General features: G+C 41.9%; 1 protein-coding gene across 2 annotated transcripts in view; it reads left to right on the plus strand.

The window, feature by feature from the left end:
* Window positions 1-23,325, plus strand: part of LOC139421409 (ubiquitin carboxyl-terminal hydrolase 43-like) — a 90,727-nt gene that overhangs the window by 52,944 nt on the left and 14,458 nt on the right. Inside the window, exons 5-9 of one of the 2 annotated variants that reach the window (XM_071172276.1) lie at window positions 1,163-1,298; window positions 1,437-1,581; window positions 8,224-8,386; window positions 14,239-14,350; window positions 21,600-21,703. In XM_071172276.1, coding sequence (XP_071028377.1) covers window positions 1,163-1,298; window positions 1,437-1,581; window positions 8,224-8,386; window positions 14,239-14,350; window positions 21,600-21,703 — 660 coding nt within the window. The remainder of the gene's footprint in view (window positions 1-1,162; window positions 1,299-1,436; window positions 1,582-8,223; window positions 8,387-14,238; window positions 14,351-21,599; window positions 21,704-23,325) is intronic. The other variant, XM_071172277.1, reaches the window with a different exon arrangement.

Raw genomic sequence — 23,325 nt, forward strand, 5'->3', positions numbered from 1 at the left:
GCCGACTGGTCGTTCATTCTATCGGTTCGGTTGCCAGAGACACGACCCAGTCATTCTGTCTTTTTGTTCTTTATCTATGGACGTGACCCAGTCGTTCATTCTAAATATTCCATTGCCATATTGGCTGGCAATGTTCTTATCACTTGCTTGCTAGCCAACTACGGTTAACTTACAGTCACGTCAACAGTGCAGCCAGAATAACAACAAAGTAGCTGCATTTGCATTTTAAGCTGTAACAATGAGCTAATGATGCACGATTTCACCTGCCGTAGAACATGTGCTCTCTCGTCAGGACACTGTTGTTTAAGAGCTAGCCAACAACACAGCTAACACAATCACTTCAAACTGAATCTGGAAAAACTTCAAACTAGCTGCTCTTCGTTTAGTTTTACCTGTTTTCTATTGATAGTTATTTGTATATATCCAGAGAAATTATGCTAATTCATGATTTAGACTGGCTGAGAAAAGCTGCCTACCTGTCTGTCTCATCCCGACTCCCGTTCATTACTATGGGACATCTGGAGATCGAATTTGAATATTGAAACAATATTGCAAATGTCGGAGTGACAGACAGCGAGTTTTATTCAAATCTCTGCTGTTGAGGACGAAATGTTAGATGCTTTTCATAGTGGAGTTTATAAATTGCCTGGCTGGGCTGATGAGACAGTGGATTGCGCAGTCAGATGGAACAGAGTAAATAGGCATTTTAACGTCATAGATTTAGCCGGTGGTAACTTGTGGAATAGACACCTGCTGGAATGAGGTTTTAACCAATCAGCATTCAGGATTAGACCCACCCGTTGTATAATACTGTATATCCCCCACTGCTGTGTGTCCGCTGTCCCCATGTGTGATAATGCCTGTGTGCTGGCAGTGGCATCTCTCACTCTCTTTATCATGTTAAGTCTTCTCCATGGTGGATTATAGAGCAGGTCATCAACAAGACATCACAAAACTCACTTTAATTGATAATTGTCATTAGTCTGCTGGACAATGTAGATACACAGGTAAAATGGGAGCTGTCTCAGTATGGCCTTGTAAATAACAACATACCAATGACTTAGTCTCTGAAGAGCTAATGAAAATGGTAGCAGTAAAAATGGTAGTGATTTCAATGCAGCGGCTATTCTCTCTCTCTCGCTCTCTCCCCTTCACTCGACAGGTCTTTGTGTGTTACTCTGGTCTTCAGTACGAAGGGCCAGAGATACCTGCGCATCGGGCTGGCTGTGCCTCTCTTTGGTTCGCTGGCCTTTCTTAGAAGGATGTTGGCGGATGAGGGGAAGATCTCCCCAGACCAGGTAGGTGATCTTGTCTCACTCTTCTTGATGATGCACACTATCCTCAGATTCACTTTCACTCCATTTTCCAAGTCTCTGATTAAATAAAATGGATATTATTGCTATCTCTCGCTCTCCCTCTCTCCCTCTCTCTTTCAGGTGATCCTGACAGAGATCTACACCACAGGCTTTCAGCGCTCATTCTTTGATGAGGAGGATCTGACGTGCATAGCCGAGACTGACATCATCTATGCCTTCCAGGCCCCGCCCCTATACATCAGAGGAGGCTCTGCACTACTCTCAGGTAACCGTAGCAACAACTACATATTCCAGGGACATTCAGATCAATATCACCACTATCAACCAAGATCATCCAATAGAATCTGTCCCTTTTCCACTGTATGAGCAAGCAGGGGTCATTTCAGTCCCATCGTGAAATAAGCCTTTCTCAGTCAAGAGCATATAGAGGTACTGTAATAACGGAATGGGATGTACAACCTCTGTGAAATACCAGGGTATTATGTGAAAGTCTGTCCTTCCTCTGGTGGTGATAATTACATGCTCTTTGTACTGCAGCTTTTACCCAAACTGTGCACTGTTGGCACAAGCCTTCCAAACATCAGGATGAACAACTGAGGAGAAATGCATTGTTTCTTTTTAAACAAGATAATGAATGACCTTGTTGTGAGAAAACAGACACACACACACATTTGTTTGTGTACTTTGGGTCTGATAGATTCCATGAGGAACTCACAATGTAGAATAAGAAATCCTTGGGGAATATGTGTGCTTATAAACACATTTTCAATAAAACTCAGATGCTCAGATCTACTCAAATCACCATTATTTTCCGCAAAGATTTGCTGTCATCAAATGATTTATGTTTGAAATATCTCTCCTCTGTAATTGTACTGATGATGTGAAGGGCAAACAGACATTGTTCCCAGAAGCCAGATTGTGTGGATAGTTTTACCACATTTTTCACCCTGGGTTTTGCAGAGCTGGGTTTGTCCCTGAAAATGATACTTCTTTGCATCACCACCGAGCAAAGTTATTGGAGAAATCTGTCTCTCCTTTATCATCTTTGGTTAGACCACACGTAATCGACTACTCAGTTTGATTGGTCTGCACACACACACACACACACACACACACACACACACACACACACACACACACACACACACACACACACACACACACACACACACACACACACACACACACACACACACACACACACACACACACACACACACACACACACACACACACACACACACACACACACTGAATCCTCCTGGGATGTTTTCTCAGACGGGTTGATATGGAGAGGCCTCTCTCACCACCTCCCTGCTGAACAGAGCATCCTCTCATTTCATGCACATCCAGTCTGATAACAGAACTCAAACACTGTTACACAATTAATACTGAGTAATCATTTTGTAATCATTATCTATTTGGCCTAAAGCTGACGGGCATGAAATGTGGTACTGTACTGACGGAGGAGGCTTCACCTCAGCTTATACCTCATTGGGTTGTGTAATGTGCCTCTTTAAATCATGATGAGTTGTCACTGCTCATAAACGTTAATGGTCACTGCTGCTAATGGAAGATACATATTGTGTACTTGAAATCAATATGCCTTTAGGAATCATGCACATTAACTATGAATGGGAATGGAGTCGTATCTGTTCTTCCCCAGAACAGTGTCTACACTGATTTAAAAGACTTCTCTACTATACCACTCCTGTACTACTCCCTAGTTTACATACAGCATACTTTACTCACTACTTCTTTCAGTATGAAAAGCATGTGGGACTCTACAGAGCTCTTTTCAGCCTCTCTGCTTGGAAGAAATCCTTTCAATAAGCAATTGACAGCGTTGGTCAGGTACAGGGCTGGCAGTGTCTTTGAGTGAAGTGGCCTCTAAAGACTGACCAGACAGCAGCTAATTTCTCCACAGTTTCTGGGTCAGGAGAACTGCCATAATGCCTCTATAGCTGGAAGTTAAAGTTTCTAAAGTGTTCATGTTTGGCTTTGCTCTTGTTACAGAAAACCTGAGCTCGCCTGAATTGTATAGTAACTCCTAGAGAGAGATGTTCAACACTAGTGTTGCAGGCTTGTGCTTTGACAAATTGGGTATGTCTGAATACCTAGACTGTCTGAATGGAGTGTCTCGAGTACCAATAGAAGCTGTCAAGCTGAGGCATCAACTGAAATGAATTGTAGCACTTACTGTATAGCTAAAAAAAAACAAGAGCCTTGGCACCATGTTACAGTATATTAGTTGGTGAATTCAGAGGGTGACTCACTTTAAGCACATCAGCGACTGGCTGTCACTAATGGCTCTCACTAAATGTCCTAGAATCATACAAATGTGAAGCAGGGGCTGTCCACTGTTTGACACACAGCCTATCAGTAATGTCACTTCACACCTTGATGAGCGGCCTGTAGAAAAATGGTGGAGTGTGCGTTTGTCTGTGCCTGGCAGCATTTTCATTTGATGGTTGTCAGCGAGGAGAATGAGTAATTGAGTCGCTGTCATCAAGGTTTACATGAACTATCTACAATGTATGGAATATCCCAGTGTGGCACAAAAGATTCATGAGAGATGATGGTGTCTGGGAGTATTTTCCCTCCTGCCTGACCTTTCATAGCATGGTGAAATAGGAAGAGAGGTGTAAGCACTTTCTATGTCAGTTTATGTAAACATTAATTCTGTACCCACAAAGCTCCATTGTCATGGCAATTCTCATAGAAGTATCTTATTTCACATTCAGTGAAGTGCATCATACACACAGATAACATGTTCTTTCTCTATCAGGTATTCCCCTTATTCAGGTTGCATTTGGTTGACAGTGTCTTGGTTGTTCATACCAGGCTCATATTCAGGAAATTAATAACAGATTGCATGACTTCATCTAATCAATGACTGATCCAAACTCAGTCGACCCTGCAGCCCACCATGACATGGTTTGTCCATTGTGTCTCTAATATAGTATGGTTGTAATACAGTATGCTACCTGGCTGCCAGGCCATAGAGTTCCCCCTGTCAGGGCATCAGTGGGATTTTCAACATGTGCTTCAATTTACTGTCTAACAAACAGCCTGGGCTTCCAGTTTAGGTGGAACTGATGTGGAACACTTGTTTGAAAAGCCCAATAATTAGTTCAGGCTCCTCAGTGAGGACATTCAGAAGCCTGGCTAACTAGGTCACTCAGTGGAGGAGACGAACGCCATGAAGTCATCACTAGGGCTGTTACGGTGACTGTATTACTCAAATTTTCATGACCATTTAGTCATGGTAATTAGGCTTCTCCAAGCTCTGATGCTGCTGATGGTTATTAGTAGCCTACCAAACTTACTAACTATGAAAGGATCGACACAGGAGATAGGAAGCAGGTACAGGGAGTGAAGATGTAATAACTGACGGACATGAAACAGAACAGGAACAGCGTCTGAACAGGAACACATAACAACAATTAATGCAGACACAGGGAACACCACCGAGGAACAGACAGATATACAGGGGCAATCAACCACGTGAAGTCCAGGTGAGTCCAATGAGCTCTGCTGCGTGTAATGATGGTGACAGGTGCGTGTAAAGACGGGTAGCCTGGCACTAGGGAGGGGGAGCGGGTGTAAACGTGACAAGCTACCTGGTACTCAGCACTATATTGTCCCTCTAATCACTCTGACATCAATGCAAATGTAATCGAAAATCTAATCAAACACTTCATGAGAAGCCATGAGCTCATGTTGCGCAACATATCTTTAGACTATGCAATTGCATGCTAAAACAGAGTGATGACCTCTATTAAAAAGAGGAGGATCCCTTCAGCTTTATATAGGCAAGGCCTACTATATTTATTTCTCAACTTTCCTAATATTAAGCACATTTCTTCTCTTTACAACAGGAGTATAGCCTACCTGACTGGCATGAAAATTAACTACGGGAAAAGTGTCCTCCATTCGTTATTTAAGTGCATAGATGACGTGCATTTTTTCCCCTGTCCCTGTTTCGAGACCGGTTTATGATAATGGTCCATTCTAAATCAAAACAAATTTCACATATATTATTTAGTATATGTAAAGACAAAATTAAATCAAGAACAGTCTGATGCGTGACAATATTAGCCTATCACTTGTGAATGATATATTATCACTTGTGAATGATGCCCTAACTAACATGGTACAAGCACACCAAGACAGTCGTGAAGAGGGCACGACAAAACCTATTCCCCCTCAGGAGACTGAAAAGATTTGGCATGGGTCCTCAGATCCTCAAAAGGTTCTACAGCTACACCATCGAGAGCATCCTGACGGGTTGCGTCACTGCCTGGTATGGCAACTGCTCGCCGCTAATAACATTTGATTTGATTAAATGTGTACAGCCTGCGCAAATGACAAAGCAGAGCTCATGCCTTTCATGTGACTTTTTTCAAATCATCATTAGTGGCATCATGCAGCCTTGTACTAAAAATACAAACGTTGTTCTATACGTTTTGATCACAACTACAGTTACATAAATAACTCTAAATTTAGCATATAGGAAGACCTGCTTCTTTGTTAACCGCTCAACACAGAATAGCCGGATGAATAGCAGGATTTCCCTCAGAAATCCTTTAGAGAAAATATATTTACGATTTTATTCATAAAAAAATGCCACAAAATTCTAAGCGAATCTTGTCTGCAAAATGAACTAGTGTAGCCCACAGCCATATGGCCTAGCCAGATCAGGACCTAACATAAGGACAAAGGGTATGTTATTCTGTTCTTCTGAAATTTACTAACTTTTCTTCATATCCTGTTTCTTTAGACCTGTCTAAAATACATAATGGATTTAATGTGATGGTGTAGGCTATGGATTCATTAGACTTTTTAAAATATAGATGTTCCAAATGATGTCTGCATCAGTGGCTTTCTATGCTACGTGTGGAAGTGCTGAATGTGTTTATGTTAATTATTGGTCAATTTTCATGAGACCGGCAGTTATTTGCTTGACAATCACCGGCTGACAAAATTTCATGAACGCCACAGCCCTAGTAATCACTGACGTCTCAGTCTCGGTATGTGGTCAGTTTGGTGTCTGTCTTCGCTATTGGGCTTCATGGCTTTCTTGAAACCAGTCAATACCTGACCCTTCTAATCCAGTCATTGAAGTGGTTCTCTTTGGGGGCAGAGGTGTTTAATTACTGGCTTTCACAGTGTTCAGGCTGGCTCATCCTGTCCTTCACATCTGTCAGGGAATTTAAAATTAAAGTGTTTCTCAGACGTAACCCTAGACTACAGGAGAGTGAATACACAACTCTTCCATGATCTTATAGAGAGTCATATCACTCATCACAGGAGACTACAATCAACAGGCATATTAAATTACATTTGTGTGTGCGTGCGTGCGTGTACAAGTTGAAGTTTCTGTGTATCTACAGGAATCTGCCGTGGGCTATTTTGACACTATCCATCTGTCATTCTGAAAAGCTGACATCAACCTAAAGGTAGGAAACTGGTTGTAATTTAAAGACCAGTGAAAAGACCTTGGGGGAGATGTCTAGAAACAATGCATTTCTGATGCAAAAACACAAGGAAATACACTTTTATTTAATGACCAATGAGAGACCTCCTCCCAGCATCAATCACGTGGGGACAGTCTATGAGATGACCTCTGCATTTTACGGCTGAATTCTAGAACATTTCACCAGTCATTAAAGAAGGGCTTCTTTACATAAATCATCCTCACAGCGATCAGAGGTCAACACTTATGTAAATTGCAGAGCATGATTGAAGAGAGTTTGAACAGCTGTTTCATTAGTTGAACATGAATAAATGAAGGGCAGTAATACTCTTCCTCATTATGTTCAGTCTCAGGTCAGGGCTCTATCATATCAGAGCTGTTTACATGAAGGGTCTGATTCATATTGAATAGGTCTTTGTTTCCATGCATTCCTTCACTCTCCTATATCCTGGTATTATATCTGTGGTGTGGCTGGATTGAATGATGGGATATTCTCACACTCAGGATCTTTGCGGCTTTGGTGCCTTCAAGCGTGACATTCACCGTTGGCGATGATTAATTGTGAGCTGGATGGGTGTAAACAGTGGTGTTTAATACAACGCTGTGGTTTTGGGAGAACACTGTCTCTGGGCCAATCAATAGCTGCTCGTTTCTGTCTACAGTCCTATTTACCATGTGATTTATCACCAAGTATTTTTGGGAGCCAGTGCCGCCTGATGGGTTGGCATTGTCTGTAGGTTGGTAATCTCGTTCCCAGACATTCCCGCACAAATGTGCGTAGAGTCTGGTGGACCAGTGCGTCAAACTTGGCCAAAACATAGAGCTGGGAGAAATTCCTGGCACATAGGCATTGGCTTAATCTACCTAATCTACCTACCAATCATCTTCCACAACACCTTCCCCCTAACCCTCCCCCATACGCTAGTACACCATAAACACAGAGCACCACAAGCACACCACACCACAAGCACATGTGATTCACTAAAATGAAACAATGACAAATACTTTGCCATAGAATCACTCGCATATAATTCTATAGTCACTCACACTAAAGTCAACTTTGAGTGGTTGATATCCCAGGCTTATATGCGCTGTGCGCAATAGCCTGGGGATGAGGTTAGTAAGTTGGTAACACAGCATCTGCTAATGTCACGTCTGTGAGTGCTGTAATTTCATCAGGCTTTTTCTCAGTCACACTCCACAGTGTGAGGGAAGAGAAGTTAGCTGGTGAGAAGTGCTGGCACCCACCAGGAGTGAAAAGCTGCATCAGATAAGACCATCCTGCTGGGAGAGTCTGCAGCGCCCGCTCCATCTGTTCTCCCTTCTGGTTCACCCCTCCCCAAATAAAATGTAACGCCAAGTCTTATATTTAACTTTCCTTCACCCACCCCCCCTCTTGTCTCCTCCCTCTGTCCTCCTCTCCTGCAGGGTACCACCACAGCCTGCCGTCGTCGCCGTACTCCTCCGGGCCCGAAGGTCAAAGGTTACCTCCATCCGGAACTTTGTCATCAGAGTTCCTGAATCATGGTGTGCCGGTGAAGATCCTGTTGCTGGTGTGCAACGCCGCCTGGAATGCCCAGCAGGCTGTCAGGTTAGGTCACTGTTTCAAACACACTATGGGGTCTAAGGGGCGGTTGGTGTTGTTCACCTCTTCATACCGTCACTCATTGAAAGAGAAAGTTACAGTTACAACATAAGGTCATGAGTAATTTCTAAATATAGACTTTTCATTCGACTTTGAGCCAGCAGGAAAAGACCTCACGACTTTAATGTCGATGGGGAAATATGCAGCACAGAAAGGCCTCTACTATCTCATGTGACGATTGAAAGAGCCACAGTCAATGAGTCACAGCCTCTGAGAGTTTCTTGTCAATCTAATTGAGAGGCGAGTCTCCAACTGAATGGTTGTGAAGTTTGACATCTGACACGATGGTGTAATCCATCAGACATCCAGCCCGACAGCAGTGGAGGGATCAATACTCGCTCAGGAGACCTCACAGTGTCGGCCATGAGAAATCCAATCCCATCCAGAAGGCTTAGTGTCTCTCAGCATTCTCCCATGCTTCAACATCGCTGATTAACCATCCCACTGAGCACACACTGGTGTCAGATGTGAAACTTCATAACCAGTCAACGTTGTTTCAACGTAATTTGTCAACATATTGTGATGTGGAATCAACTTGGAAAATATATTGTATTTGAAAAAAGAAATCAACCAGTACTGTTTTCATCTCATTTCAACCAGAGTTGTAAACATAAAAACGTGTTTAAAACTTCAATTTAAAGGAAAGGTTCACCCATTTTGAATGTTATATTGTTTTTGTGCATCCCTGAGTGATGTTCTATCAATTCCCCGGGTCCTTTCATGTTTTCATGTGTATCTGAGTTATTGGCGTTCAAGCAGGCAGACATCCCTCTGGTATGACGTAGCACTGTGGTCACTCTCACTACGCTGGAATAGGACTTTTAGATGGTGAAAACGTCTATCATACATGTTAGATTTCAATACGGGCCAATGTCATAACACGGGAGGATGTCTTCTCTTAAATGAGCCACTGGTTATATTTTTGCAATATTCCTACCTCGAGACATTTGACAGAGAGTCTAGCCCATTTTTCCTATTTGTCTGCCTCTTTAATTCAGGGTGCATTACATGGTGCCGTTGCCAGAGATATGAAAGAAAGGAGATAGGAATCCAATGAATGAAGGAACGTGTTACTACGCCCCACCCTGTCGACCATTCGCGTTCACGTTGTCATGCTGTGTCACACGGTTGCTAAGATAATCGTTACGCAATCCCTTCTCAGAGTCAGTGTATACGTCGAGAAAAGTGGCTATTTTCTCTAAAGTACGTAATATTACAATTCCAAAGCTATACGATATTACAGGTAGCAAGTTTAATTATCTCACATCTCGGAAAATATTTGAAATGTTGTACTTTTTGACGAAATTAGTGCTAGTGTTGGTTTTTGAGCTAGCGCCCAATAGACTCCCATTCACTCCTTGAAGGAGAGCGGTCCTTGTCCCAGAATCGCCCAGAATGCACCGGCCTGTACCGTAGACATAGCATGGGCAACGTTTCCCATCTCCTCAAAAGTATATGTGCCGTTGAGAATGTCAGATTCCGCACAGCTGAGACTCTCACGTACGTGTCAGTTGCTCACAACAAGAGTTGTCTGAAGGTCTCCCGGTACCAGTTCAAAACGATTATGGGATTACAGTATATATGGAGACTGTTTAGTGCCAAAAATAAGGGGTTAAATACCTATCAAAGATGTAGGACAGACATTTCTGAACAAACTTCCTTTGGAAGTTTTTGGGGCACTTTCTGTTGTTCCAAGTAGTGAATCTGTTATTCAAAGCGTTTGTATGGGTTAATAGCAGTAAGGCCAAATAAAATTCTAAATCAAATAGCTAAATTAACCTTGGTATGACCTTCTTAAAATAATTCCATATATAACTTAGTAAAAGAGCTAAGAGCTTGCTGTCTAATCCATATCATCTCTGGACACGGCATGCTTTAGATGTGAGTTCCTTGCTGAGAATGTTCAAAGCCAGATTGCTAGTTGTAGTCTGAAACCCAGTCCTGTTTGTAGCAGGCCACTTCACCCATATTGATTTAATGTATTTTGCATTTGCTTATATGTTTCTTTCCTAGTGATCCCATCATTATGCACAGTGTGGGACAGGACAAACAAATCATAATGTGACCCATATTGATGCTGAGTCTTATTTCCATGCAGACAAACTGCCTGTTGAGGAGAGAGATGCGATGCGCATCAGTGGGAATTCTGACACATTTCATAGTCTCCATTGGATGATCTTATCACAAGAGTCAGATGTTTTTTTGGATCAAATAACTTTCTCATTTGTTTTGGTCTGACAGATGAAAATAAATCTGACTGCCATAAGCGTGAAATTATTATTAAGAGATATGAGCTCTGAATTATTTTTGCAATTTATTCCAAAGACTGCACAGCTAGAAAATGTGGTTCCTTGGAAGTTGTGGGTTAGTGAACGTATGTTTTTGGTTTCACAATGGTTGGGAACAAAGCCATACGTTTTGTGACTGGTAAAAAGGAATGTTTTTTCAACGTTCTGAGAACAGAAGGGAACATTTCGCCTGCTCTGGGAACGTTTATTTTTAGGTTGCAGGGAGGTTCTGAGAATGTTTTACTCTGGTTCCTTGAAAGTTTTCCTGGGAGCTTTTATTAATGCTCTGAGAACAGAAATTCTATGTTATTTTGAGGTTTTTTAATAACTTCCTTTCAAACTTTAGAAATACTCCTCAGTTTCATCAGCTGTTCTCAGACAATCCCACAGGTGAAGAAGGTGGATGTGGAGGTCCTGGTCTGGCGTGGTTACACGTGGTCTGCGGTTGTGAGGCTGGTTGGACATACTGTCAAATTCTCTAAAACGATGTTGGAGGTGGCTTATGGTAGAGAAATTAACATTCAACTCTCTGGCAACAACTCTGGTGGACATTCTTGCAGTCAGCATGCCAATTTCACACTCCCTCAAAGCTTGAGACATCTGTGGCATTGTGTTGTGTGACACAATAGCGCATTTTAGAGTGGCCTTTAATTGTCCCAAGCACAAGGTGCAGCTGTGTAATGGTCATGCTGTTTAATCAGCTTCTTGATATGTCACACCTGTCAGGTGAATGGATTATTTTAGAAAAGGAGAAATGTTCACTAACAGAGATGTTAACAAATGTGTTCACAAAATTTGAGAGAAATAAGATTCTTGTCCATATGCAAAAATTCTGGGATCTTTTATTTCAGCTCATGAAACATGGGACCAACACTTTACATGTTGCGTTTATATTTTTGTTCAGTATATAATCTTATTTTCTCTTTCCATGGAATTAGTCCACTGTGCCACCAGGATTGAGCTAACATGCCATGTTTTTTTACGCATACAAAATAAAATCTGTTAAGTTTAGTCTATTCAAACATACCCCATTTCATATGAAACAAGCACTCATTATGATCAGGCCAATTAGTGGGCGCGGCCAACGCACCTAAACATACTTAACAAGATAGAGGATAGAGTTTTGTTGATGCTGAGAACAGAATGTATATGTTTTTAAATAACGTTCTTAGAAAGTTCTCTGAACGTTACTAAAGTCTTCTTGTGGTTTTTATGGAAAGTTTTCGTAACCCTCCCTCTGAAAAATGAGAACATGACTTTAAATAGAACCATGTTGAAACCTGTAGGAAACGTTATGCTAAAGTACTGAAATTCCCACAGAAGAACATTGTTTCTTAACATTCTTGGAACAATTAGAGAACATGACTTTAGATAGAACCATGGTGAAACGTTATGCTGAAGTACTTTGTTTTTTAACGTTCACTGAACTATTTGAGAATATTCCCAATGTCAAACCAGTTGGACAATGTTCCTACAGTAGAACATTACCAAAATTGAAATGAAATGTTAACATGTTTGAACTTTTAGGAAACTTTCTGTTTAAGTAATGAAATACCAAGAAATACCAAGAAAATAAGAATGTTCCAAAGCCAAGCAACAATCCTGTACCGTTCCCAGAAAGTTGTGGGAAGGTTGTATACAAAATAACCATAGAACATCCTGGCTCTCACCAAGCTCTAAGAAGGTTCTCTAAGGTTCTCAGAACATTATGTGCTAGCTGGTTGGGGTCTGTTTTAGGTTCTTGCCCTGAGATGAACCCAAATCATTCCATTTTGACCTGTGAGCTCTTTATAATTTATGCACTCTCTTAAAGCTGTGTGTGATACTCTTAGTTAATCAAGGGTTAGTTATCCTGACGATTCATTTCTTCAGAAAATATTTGTGAAATTGCCCTCTGAAAAAGTCTGTCTCAATGGAGCTAATTCTGTGTATTTCTGTAGTATGTCTTTAGATTGTTATCGCACCACTATCCCAGCTATGCTCCATTCTGCTGCCTTGGTTATGACATTGGCAGGCTTGGCCATGCGCTAGTCCTCACAGCTGCCTTTGTTCTAGATGGATGATCCCACACAAAACTATCAGAGCGATCATCTGACGATCAACACTCACATCTTAAATTCATCAGTCTGAGTGATGCCCACCAGCAGCCCAGTGGACAATCTGTTCCTTGCTGTCTTCTCTGTGAACACTAAGACAAATAAAGCACAACGGTGCTTCAGAGACAACTAACAAGACTGTTGTAGTAGCTCAAGACTTTACAAGGCTACTGCTAAAACGATGCCTCGGAGGCACCATAGACTGTGTGGGGATCATTGTGGGATGAACATGGACGTGTCTGTAAGCCAATTTAACATACTTCCAATCTTGCATCATTCTCAGGTGAAGAGAGAGGGGTAGTACTGTGTACCAGGGCCTGCCATAGAGAGAGGGCTTGACAAGACTATGGGCCGATGATCTGAACAGCATAACAAGTCCTGGAAATAAAGGAACAAACACCTCAAAGCACAGAAAATGAAGGCTTTTTGTTGTGTTGTCTCTCTTTATTCCCTGGTTGTTTCGGCTGTTGCTCATAGTGACCATGGAATGTGGGTCTGCAATTACACAACAATCCGTGGAAAGTACAGTATGTTGAATGGAGGACAATGACATTAAAAGTCCATGAGTTAATGAGACAACCCTTCATGAAACTATGATGGGTATTGAATTAAAACAGAATCAATATTTTACTTTAAGACTCAGATGAGAAATACATTTTGATAGGGTTTGTGCACTTTCACATAGATCTAATCAAGCTACATTTTGTAGTGAAGGCCAGAGAAATATTTACGAAATATTCACAAAATATTCAGCTTTGGGTCGTGTTACCTGCCAGATCGACGTACACTGAGGAAAACATTTCATCTTAATTTGATAGATCATTGAGATGCACCTTGATTAACCCTGTGACGAATCCTCACCGTGGTGTTATCTCTCAATTATGTGTGCAAGCCTCAGCCTCTCCCATTTAAAGATGAGGAGTTTATGACAGAGACATGGCCTCAATCTGAGGTGCCGTAAAATGAAGGCATCATGTGATCCTTCAGCTCTGATGCAGGGCCATGCCTGTAATGTTGTTATAATGTATAATTATCTATGTGTGTCTCATATAGATACACTGTAATGAGAGCTCTGGTATAATGGTGATTATATAGGTGGAGCGTCATCCGTGACGATAGGTGAAGGGGGCCTGAAGACTAGTAAGAAACCAGCAACCTAAGCAGGGCTAGTGTGGTTCTGCCTATATGACAGTGTGAGAAGTGAATGCAGGATGTGTACTCTACTCTACTCCTTCTCTCACTGTATATTGATTAAACAGTCATTTGGGTCAATGAAATGTTAGTTGACCACAAACATGCTCATCGTTGAAATTACGTTTTTTGATCATTTCACTTCACGTATCCCATTGATAACTGTCTAAGATCCTATCTCTTCTGACTGAATGGTCATCATGTGTTCCCATCTGCTCCTCAGGTTTGGACCTCCGTTCCTGATGAGGGAGGACCGCTCCACCTCCTGGGACCAGCTGCAGCAGAGCATCCTCAGCAAGCTCTACTACCTGATGATCAACGGAGCACAGGCCCAGGTACAACACTGGAAGACCATAGCTGACACACAGCTAATGGCTCAGCGACTCTACAACGCTAACCTTTAACCCTGGGCTAGTGTGTTTTCTGCCTGTCATATCTCTCTATGCCTTGTCTTCTAGTGCAGTATGGGCTACCTCGAGTATAAAAAACCACCTAACCAAAACTACCTTACGGTATGTGCATATACAGTCAGGTTCTAAATTATTAACCCCCTTGATAAAGATCTCAAAAATGACTATATAAAATAAATAAATCAAATCCTGAGCTATATTGTATGCTACATTTAAAAAAATAGTATTTTATACTAATACAATTGCTCTTAAAAATATATATTTTGTCTAACAAGTAATATATTTTTTCTCAAAAAGTTAGGCGTCAAAATGATTGACACCCCTGTTTTCAATACCTTTCAATTCCTCACCTTGCGAGGATAACGGCACTGAGCCTTTTATGAGTTGGAGAACACATTGGGAGGGATCTTAGACCATTTCTCCATACATAATTCATTTGGATCCTTAATAACCTTTGTCTGCGCTTATGGACTGCCCTCTTGAATTCAAACCACAGGTTTTCAATGGGTTTCAAATCAGGAGACTGAGATGGCCATTACAAAATATACAATTTGTGGCCAATTATTTTCTTTGTGGATTTTAATGTGTGCTTGGGGTTATTGTCTTGCTGGAAGATCCAAACCAAGTGGCTTGTTTGCACTGTCTCCACCTTTGTTGGGACAACCGCAGAACATTGGACAAACATGTAATGATACAAATGCAAACATAACAGTCTGCTTAGATGCGCCCAGCTGTGTGACCTCTGATTGCGGTTCAGCGCAGCATAGCATGATGTTAATCATGTCGCTAAACAGCTTTCCAGTTAGTGTCTGACTCTGTCAGGCGGTTGCATGGCCACCAGACTGCCTGCATGTGTGTCTGTCGGTTTGCTAAAGACTGTTTTAGAGAGAAAATAAATGATAGGTTAGCATTCTGTGAAGAGAGGAGAGACAGAGATGCCATGAAGGAAGAGTGAGAGTGTTAAACTTTCAGTAATTCTCTGTATTGGATTTATCCTGTCCTTTTTTAAACCTCCAGTTGGCTATTTAATTAAAGTCTAGCTTACAAAATCAGTGTAAGGAGCTGACCTCAGCCAAGAGAGAGACACTCCAAATAGATGTTTTGCCAAAAAAATACAATTCTCTAGAGCATGGACAGATACGCATCAACCTGCATTTATGGCAGCAATCACTTACTTTCAAAAGTGGATTTTCTACCCTTATCTAATTTTAGACCACAGCAATGGAGTCCAATAGCAGCAGTGGCAGTAAGCCAGTCAGTCTGCCTCATTGGATCCTGATGTTGCCTCTCCGTTGCCTGACATCTCAGTCAGCATGGAGCTGCTCACTCGAGCAGACAGGGTGACATGCTACGTATGCTACGCTAACCATTCAGATGACATGGTGCTGGTGACTGTGTATAATTAGAGGATAACAGCACCCCTCCTTGAGCAGGCTGTGGCTCAGACTCACAGCTGTAATTCATGACACTACATGATGTCCTCACAGTGACACTCTGTGAGGATGGGGAACTGATGAGATTTAATTGAAGATTCAATACGGGAGATGAGAAGATTTGTAAATGTGGAATGGAGAATGGATATTTGTCACACAGAGACAGACCATGTTACACAGTCACAGACGGATGATGTTATGGTAATACGTGAGGGATTAAGCAGAAATCCGTCAGTGCTTAAATTGTAATGGGAAAGCATCAGAACATTATTCTCAGGTGTAAATAGTGTTGCTATCTACCAAATCATAATGTTCTCTTAACACAAGCAGTAATTAACCCAGGTAGATTTAAAACTGAAAGTTACTGAAAGCAATGATTTTCTCTTGGAGTGCGTGTGCTACTATAACAACTCTTGTGTTTAATTCAATATTGTTTGGTCTCCTCTTTCCTCATGCAGTGTTCTGGCTGAGACAGGTAGAAGCTCAGAGATGTATTGTTGCGTGGTGTTGTGTTTTAGCTGTGTTTTTCTTCCTATCTACCCAGCAGTCATTCTGACAGGGTATGACATTACTCAGAGCCAGACCAAACCTAGGTGCTTATTTGTTCATGTTCCCTCTCACTTACTCATACCTTCTCACACACCTGTCACACACGCACATACACACACACCTGAGCTGAGCCTCTCTCTGCTTCACACACCAGAGCTTTTCACACATTCTTAGACTGTAGCCTGCAGTGGGTGGGATGCACACACACACGGGTATATACTGTATCTGTGTGTGGCATGGGTGGTCTTTGCATGTAGAAACAAGTCTATCATGTTAGAATACAGGGCTTAAACAAAGTGGCTAAGTACTAGATGAGAGGAAAACTAATTTCAGGTCCACTTTTGTCATCTTTCGTTTCAAGCTTTTGACAGGTAATTCACTTTGAAGACTTTTGGAAGGTTGAGGTATTCTCAGTGAAGGCGTTCACAAAAAAAAACATCTCATGGAAAGCTGCCAGAGGGTAATGTGATAAACACTAGGACCTCAAATATGTAGCTGCTTTACACATGCATTTATAGAGGACAGTGTGACCCAATGGGAAATCCATTCTTCTTCCATTTTAAACCATTCTGGCATTTCAGTTGGAGCAGTCATAAGAGCACTTAATGTGTTCTGTGTTCGCTATCTCAGGTTGAGCACAAATATAGAAACACCCTCTTCAAGACTGCAGGCCTCACAGATTCCTTTATGAGGTCTGGTTATTCCCCCGGCGTCCTAGATTTTAGATCTAGTATCTTTATTCTAGGTTACCCCATGACAGGTCGGTGTTGAGCTGTATGCCCACACGGCATCCTAATGTACAGTCCCATAGCAGCTTTCGACATATAATTCCTCATTAGTATTGTCATTCTGTATTCCTTTGCAAAGATTAGTCTTTTTTCAGCGTTTTTGTTCATAATATAATTTCAATCCAAATGCATCAAGAGGAGTAGTGGATCCCCCTTTTGGCAATCCATTTAAGGACACCCATTTTCCCGTTCCCTTAAGTTTAATTAGTCATATGTACAGGATACACCTGGTGTACAGCGTCCAATGAAATGCTTACTTGAAGGTTCCTTCGACAATACAACAACAATAAGAAATAATAAAAGATAACAATAAGAACAAAACGTAATTGGCTCAGGAAAATATAATAAACATTTTAGCATAAGTATAATATAGGAAAGCACAATTTATAGTCCAATATTTACACATGTATCAGAGAAAGGGGCGATTAGGGGGGAAGTGTTGAAGTTGTGCAGTATTAGCAATAGTAAATGAGAGTCTGATAGCAGCAATTGGGATGTGTGTGTGTGTGTGTGTGTGTGTGTGTGAGGTTAAGCGGGCGAGTGTTAAGAAGCGCTGTTTGACGGGTCATGTTTCGGAGGACGCATGACTCGACCTTTGCCTCCCGAGCCCGTTGGGGAGTTTCAGTGAAGAGACAAGATGGAAATTGGAGAGAAAAAGGGGTAAAAAATAGAAACTCTTGGTGTCAGACCTTATGCTTTGATACCGTCTGACGGACGGTAAGGGAGTGAACAACTCATGTCTGGGGTGTGTGGGGTCCTTGACGATGCTGCTGAACTTCCTCAGGCACCTTTTCAAGTACATGTCCCGTATGGGTGGGAACACGGCCCTGCAGACCACCAGCAACAGTGCAATATCTGAAAATGTGGGACAGTTAAACAGGTGGCATGAGTTTGTAAACCTTCTGACCACCCCTGAAAGTCAGAATAACCATGTTCCACATCATCATGGTGATGTGCCAAGTGACACTTTGCTTCTTTAAAACTTGACTGCTGACATGCAACAAATTCTGGGACTGTATTAACAGTGGACTAATGAAAATAATAACAAAATATTGTTTTTGAGTGATTTTCTTTCTTTTAAGTGTTAAACAAACCCTGAGGGGGCTGTTAGACGGGAGCTGCCCCCATCAGGATGACTGGAGAAACAGCAACCATCCCATTATTATCCTGCTATAATAATGGAAAGGTTTAGTCAATCTCATATGATTTATGCCTAATGAATTTCAAAGCCATGCTATTATGTTATTAACTAATACATTTATTTTTGTTTGTTTCTGTTACGAATCCCTTTTGGCCCGACAGTCTAGGGGGGGGGGATGGTAGTGAGACCCGTAACATAACTCATGTAAATTATAATTGTGACAAAGTACGTGTGAACGAAATAACCACGACAACCGAAATAATACCGTCAAACTCAGGGTTTATTTATAAACACACGGTAATGGGGGGAGCAGGAAAAGGGGCTGAGCTGGACCCTGGGGAAAGAAACAAATATGCAAAAACACCCCTAAGCTAGACTAGCCTATTTCAACAACAGCTAACTAACTAACCAAAAATACAGTGGGTGGTCCACCCAGTTCTAACTAGTGTTTTTAACAAAGTTTACCTACGGGTAGTGTATGCCTATGGGCGACTTGTCTTGGTTTCCCCTTTTCCCACCAGCAAACACCATAAGCAAAAACAATACTCACAGGAGATGACAAAGTGATATGGAGGTGCTCAAACAAAAGAGAGGTTAATACGCAAAGAGAGAGATCTACATACATGGCATTTACAAAGAGATTGAGCTACTGAAATCTATCAAGAGCAGAGATCTACCAACATGGCATTACAAAAAGATTGAGCTCTTGAAATCTATGAAAAACAGAGATCTACCAACATGGCATTACAAAGAGATTGAGCTCTTGAACAAACAAATGATGGGGTTTTTAAACCATGGGGAAGGAACTGTGATAGGGTAGGAAACAGGAGGAGGTGTGTCTTCTGATTGATGGGTTGATTGTTGACTGATTGGGGAGTGATGATTTTCACCTGTGAGGGGAGAATGAGAGAAAAGAAACACACACACACACACAGGATACACACACAGGATAACTGTATCCGTAACAGTTTCTGACATGGAAAGTCAACATTTTCACACTCGTAGCAACAGCCATCGTAGAAATAGGAAATACCTTGAACATCTTTGCAATATTTGCAGTATTTTCAGGACTGTAGTGTTTCAATCCTTTCAGGACGAGTCGGTTCAGTGTTCTCCTACTTACATAATGCCTTCACCACCTATTTTTGGTTCTCTCCTCTTCACAAGAATCAGTGTTGTTGTTTATCCTGGAATCTGGCCAGCAACTCACAGGAATTCATTTGAAGGAGAGGAAATCAATTTCATTTTCTGCAAAGCACTCCAGAACATCCAATCCCAGCAGGTCTCTGAGCAATATAAACACATTTTTTCTTCTCTTCTCATCTCGATTTTTCAGATGCAATCAAAACAGGCATAAAGAGGGTGATTATCTTTGGGATTATTGGGTTTGGGTCACATCGAAATTAACCTGTGAAACTTTGGAACTAGACAAAATATTTTTTTTTTGATTGATTGTGTTCCTGGTAGTACCTCCCAAACTAGAACAGTTCTCAGTAAACAGTCTCTCCTGTATATCTCGCAGAGATGAGGAGAAAACTAACACAAATCCTAATGATGATTCATTTGGAAAGACCCACCCTTTCCTAGCGTCCTCCAAGTTTGGTGCAGGGCCCCAAGCTTATCAAAAAGATTCAGAGGCTTTGACCAGGAAAAATGTGGTTTGGAACTATTAACTCTCCAATGTATTGATTTGAATGCTTGGCTGCTCATCTTCTCTCTGGTGGCAGTATTTCAAATCAAATGTTATTTGTCACATGTGCCGAATACAACAGGTGTAATGGTTATTTACAAGACCTTAACCAACAATGCAGTTTTAAGAAAAATAGGTGTTATGTAAAAAATAGAGCAGCAGTAAAATAACAGTAGCGAGGCTTTATACAGGGGGTACCGGTACAGAGTCAATGTGGAGGCTATATACAGGGGGTACCGGTACAGAGTCAATGTGGAGGCTATATACAGGGGGTACCGGTACAGAGTCAATGTGGAGGCTATATACAGGGGGTACCGGTACAGAGTCAATGTGTAGGCTATATACAGGGGGTACCGGTACAGAGTCAATGTGGAGGCTATATACAGGGGGTACCGGTACAGAGTCAATGTGGAGGCTATATACAGGGGGTACCGGTACAGAGTCAATGTGGAGGCTACATACAGGGGGTACCGGTACAGAGTCAATGTGGAGGCTATATACAGGGGGTACCGGTACAGAGTCAATGTGGAGGCTATATACAGGGGGTACCGGTACAGAGTCAATGTGGAGGCTATATACAGGGGGTACCGGTACAGAGTCAATATGTAGGCTATATACAGGAAGTACCGGTACAGAGTCAATGTGGAGGCTATATACAGGGGGTACTGGTACAGAGTCAATGTGGAGGCTACATACAGGGGGCACCGGTACAGAGTCAATGTGGAGGCTATATACAGGGGGCACCGGTACAGAGTCAATGTGGAGGCTATATACAGGGGGTACCGGTACAGAGTCAATGTGGAGGCTACATACAGGGGGCACCGGTACAGAGTCAATGTGGAGGCTATATACAGGGGGCACCGGTACAGAGTCAATGTGGAGGCTATATACAGGGGGTACTGGTACAGAGTCAATGTGGAGGCTACATACAGGGGGCACCGGTACAGAGTCAATGTGGAGGCTATATACAGGGGGTACTGGTACAGAGTCAATGTGGAGGCTATATTCAGGGGGGTACCGGTACAGAGTCAATGTGTGGGGGCACAGGTTAGTCGAGGTAATATGTACATGTAGGTAGAGTTAAAGTAACTATGCTTAAATATAAATAGAGAGTAAATGAACAGAGAGTAGCAGCAACGTAAAAGGGGGGAGGGACAATGCAAATAGTCTGTGTAGCCATTTGATTAGCTGTTCAGGAGTCTTATGGTTTGGGGTAGAAGCTGTTAAGAAGCCTTTTGGACCTAGACTTTCAGTGCGGTTATGACTGTAAAAAACAGTGCCAATTCAAAGGATGTTATTGCTGGGGGATGTTGCCTTTACAAGTCATTATTCAACCTCCACATCAGATGATAGGGCACGTTTTACTGACTACAAACCTTGATCTGTCCTGTGCAGTCAGGATTCAAATTATGATTCAAAGAGCTGTGCTGTCCATCACCATATGCATGTCCACCAAGACCAGTGGGATCCCTGATTATACTGTACACTCATAGTTGTACATTACTCTAGTCCCTGCTCCTAACGCCAGTGGCAATGCCAATATTGATTCATTCACAAAATGTTCGTCTTGCAGAATGCCAGAGTGCTGTTTAAGATCCGTGTGGTGGGAGGATCAGCGTCCTACAGCTACCTCTCCCCCCAGGATGGACGGCCGCTCTACCACCCAGCAGTGAACAGGTGAGACAGACAGCCTCTGCAGGCCACATACTGTAGCTAGCTAAGCGTCTGCGTGTCAGACAGTTAGGTAGTGAGATGAGAAGGTAAGGCCGCGAACAGGCGCTTCATCAAGCTAAAGTGAAGCAGTAGAGGTGTTCAAGCAAGTCTTCTAAGCATTTCAAGAGTAATGTGTCAAAACCACAGTTTCTTCCCTCTATATTTTGTATTGGTAGTTCTTTACTGAGAGGCAGCCCATACGGTGTAGTGGATTAGGTAATGCCCATTTCTTACCGCAGTGAAATATGCAGCCATTTTGTAAGGTTCTTTTTCAGGAGAGGGTGTCTAATGGTTTACGAACTGTGGAAACTAATTGCCATTTTAAAGGGCACTTTATCAAGGCAGAATTCCTCCAGTTGCTTAGAAATGTCCATTCATCCATTTGAATGGTTGCTGGGGGGCGTGGTGCTTTTGAAGTGCATGTGTGCACAGTATTCAGAACACTTCTATTTGATGATGGTGCTACAAGACCCATTCATGTATTGATATTTCAGTAATACTACTAAATTGCTGCACGAGTGTCCCTCAAAGGTTTATGTGATTTATTTTAACCTTTAACAACACCATCAGTAAAAGCATTTAGCATTTCAATCAATAGCTTTCCCTTACTTTGGAAAATAAAGTGATAGGAAGGAAAATTCTTCTTCCAGCATATAGGTTGTCTGCTATCCGACTGTGCTCCTTTGACCAGCATAGATGCATTTATCGGTTGATATTTTGTCCATAGCCAGCCTTCATCACGGGCAGGGCTGTGTAGAGTCAGAATAGAGGCTGTGATGGTGGTAAATGAAAGCATCTATAGCCTGTGGAGAGATACATGTACTGTCTCTACAGATCTGAAATCTCCAGGGTTCATACTGAGAGGCACCCCATAGCCATGAAGATCACTGTGTAATGAAATTATGTTTGAAGTGTTCGCTTGAAGAGTTCAACTGGCTTTGTAGTTTACCTGAGGGACCCCCAGAGCACAAGATTCCTACAAACAGTCATAGACATTGTGATAGTGAACTTACTACTCTACTCTCTGCCAAGAAAACTGTAGACAATCTTGCCAAATGCTCTGAGAGATATTTCTGAATTCAAATACTGTTTAATTGAGTCGTTTTGAGACTGGATGGATCTCTCGAGGCCATTATAAAAGCACAACTGTCATAGAAGACTTGAGTCAAGAAAACATGCTTCATTGTAGTAGAGACTGAAAAATAAATTGTTTCTCTGTCCCCATTCCACCTCTTCTACTGCTCATGAATAACTAGCATTAAGGAAAATCCCCAATTAATCTGTCACAAATTGTTTAAAATCCCACCTATCATTTAAATCCTATTTATAACTGACCCAATTAGTGGAGCTGGGTTTCTGGTGGGGCTCTATCACACCAAGAATAGCCTCATTCATTGCTTCAGCTGTTAGGGTTTGGTAAGGCACATAAAACTCGACTTTTACATTAAATCAATCTGATTCATAACATGCTTTAGGAAAGGAAAGGGAAAGGACCCCAACATGATGATATCCAATGCTGTCAGGGTTTCAAGGGGCCTACAGTAACGTTAACACAGACTCTGAATGAAAAGCTAATGTTTAACTAC

Source organism: Oncorhynchus clarkii, chromosome 12 (genome assembly GCF_045791955.1).
Source record: "Oncorhynchus clarkii lewisi isolate Uvic-CL-2024 chromosome 12, UVic_Ocla_1.0, whole genome shotgun sequence".
Lineage (NCBI taxonomy): Eukaryota > Metazoa > Chordata > Actinopteri > Salmoniformes > Salmonidae > Oncorhynchus > Oncorhynchus clarkii.